This window comes from Arachis ipaensis, chromosome B05 (assembly GCF_000816755.2).
Source record: "Arachis ipaensis cultivar K30076 chromosome B05, Araip1.1, whole genome shotgun sequence".
In the NCBI taxonomy this organism is placed as follows: Eukaryota; Viridiplantae; Streptophyta; class Magnoliopsida; order Fabales; family Fabaceae; genus Arachis; species Arachis ipaensis.
This window is the reverse complement of record NC_029789.2, coordinates 14,831,725-14,833,800: the sequence shown is the minus strand read 5'-3', so window position 1 is coordinate 14,833,800 and position 2,076 is coordinate 14,831,725. Positions and strand designations below refer to the sequence as shown.

Sequence of the window (2,076 nt, the reverse complement as noted above, 5' to 3'; positions counted from 1 at the left end):
ATATAGTATATAGTAGCTCTAGAATTTAGTTACAACAAGCGATTCGAGTATTGTTTTCACCATGTTCGTACATGTTCAAAGCTAAGGCTATGTATGTGTTTTCTACTAGCGTGTGTTTGCAACATTAGGTGTGATAGAAGGTGAAAGGTTCAGTCCTCCTTCTCTTCCCTTCCTTTTCTTCCGTTACCCGAACTTGCAACATCATTCTAAGGTACACTCTGTGGACCTTATTTGTTTACCCATTTACGATTGGTTTCAAATCCACATAGTTTGTTTTCCCCAAATTTATATCTTGGTAATTCTGTGCCCACTTTCAGCAATACTGTGGTGCGTTTTCCTTTGCACTGAATTCTTATGGACTACAGTGAATCACACTATGACAATGCATTCATCTTCTATGATAGGCTTACCTTCAATTCAAATGCTTTCCATAATACTTGTTCTCTGTTCCATCTCTTTTTATGTGTCATTCATCAATTTCCGTTTGTTAAAAATATTTTATTTGTTTCGGTTTAAAATTATCATAGCTACTGCTGCTGTTATCAAATTGAACACTTTCTTGTACTACTGTACTAGTTTTGTTTGTAGAAATTGTGGCCTAAATGTTATATATAATTCTGAGTCTTTGCAACCTATAAGAGAAATTGGGTATTGCTAGGTTCGTCCACACAGGTTGATCACCTTGTGTCTCTAGCACTTAAAAAACTAAATAAACCAAGCCTATATTATTTGCATACATGTTAAATAACCAAGTTGATTAGAGCAATTTACTGTTTTTTCCTTTAAAATATGACATTTTAGGCATTACAAATGCAAAAGATTTTTTTTTTTTTTGGTCATGCAAATGCAAAAGAATGAAGAATGACTCTCCTCTTTGCAGGCCAGACTCGAAGGCCCTCTAAACTCTAAAGCAGCAATATCATCAAAACCATTTTTATTTCTTAATCGTATCATATTTATTTGAAACAAGTATAGCTCCGTTACAATTGTCGTTTTATTACATTTGAATTTAATCAAAGAATAATCAATACACTTAAAAAAATAAATAATAATAAAAAAAAGCAAGAAAGAAAGAATAATCAATACAATACATTGACGATGGTTCCTCTGCAATAGAGAACAAATGAATGAATTATCCTTCAATACTTCGATGCAGTGTCTTTCTTCCCTCCAACAATTGGGTTGAATATAGCTAGGCATCAGAAGGTGCAATCCAGTGTCTGCCATTGACAAAGCTCTTGACGAGAAATGGGTGGGCAGATTCGAAATCTAACTCTTTGGCCCATGATACCCCACGTACTGCCTCTGCTCCTGGCCCCCAACACTTGTACACTCCAAAGAACACAGTCCTGTTCCCGTGGAATTATTCACTTTAGATATATATATTATGATAGTTGTATATTAAAATCAATCACTAGTATAAAATATATGTTAGAATATAAAATACATATTAAAAATGAGTTAAACAATATATATATTTATATATAAATATATGTTAGTTGATTTTAGTGTACAAATATTATTTTTGATAAACAATAATTATAAAATTATGTTGAGCAACACCATTATGATAATCTCATTTCCAGATCCACATAAGATGTGCGGTTGCTGTACAAATAACATTTTTTTTGGTATTTACAAATAACATTATAATTATATAGTACTTTCTTTCATTTTTCTATTTCTTTTGATCTTCAATTATATGTTCTTTTAACAATCATTAGAGTATGGAGGACAAGCCGAAAAAGAAGGGAGAAGAGGTTATGAACCCAATACAAGTGGGTCACAGAATAGTCAAAATTCCATCGAAAGCCAATTCATGAAGATTGGTCATGGACCGTACTCCATCATCAGTCAAAAATCACTAGAGACGGGGGGACCTACCTGCTAATCTTATATTTGATATTCTTTTTAGCTAATTAGGTTAACATGATTTATTATGATTGAATGTTTGGTTGAAACATTTCTCAATTCATACAGTATAAAATTGCTTCCAAAAGAGGTAATGTGCTTCGAAAATCATCTGACTTGGGTTAACAAGTTTGAAAAGTTTTCAAGTATATCATTATACCGTTA

At 32.4% G+C, this 2,076-nt stretch overlaps 1 protein-coding gene and 1 long non-coding RNA gene across 2 annotated transcripts in view; one reads left to right on the top strand and one right to left on the bottom strand.

Moving 5' to 3' along the window:
* The window catches only part of LOC110271780, a 14,660-nt gene continuing 12,590 nt past the window's right edge, over positions 7-2,076 (top strand). Inside the window, exon 1 of the long non-coding RNA XR_002362435.1 lies at positions 7-684. This is a non-coding gene — a long non-coding RNA (uncharacterized LOC110271780). The remainder of the gene's footprint in view (positions 685-2,076) is intronic.
* The window catches only part of LOC107641710 (probable pectinesterase 68), a 3,748-nt gene continuing 2,732 nt past the window's right edge, over positions 1,061-2,076 (bottom strand). The window contains exon 5 of the mRNA XM_016345179.2: positions 1,061-1,349. Within this exon, the coding sequence (XP_016200665.1) occupies positions 1,193-1,349 (157 nt within the window). The 3' untranslated portion in view covers positions 1,061-1,192. The remainder of the gene's footprint in view (positions 1,350-2,076) is intronic.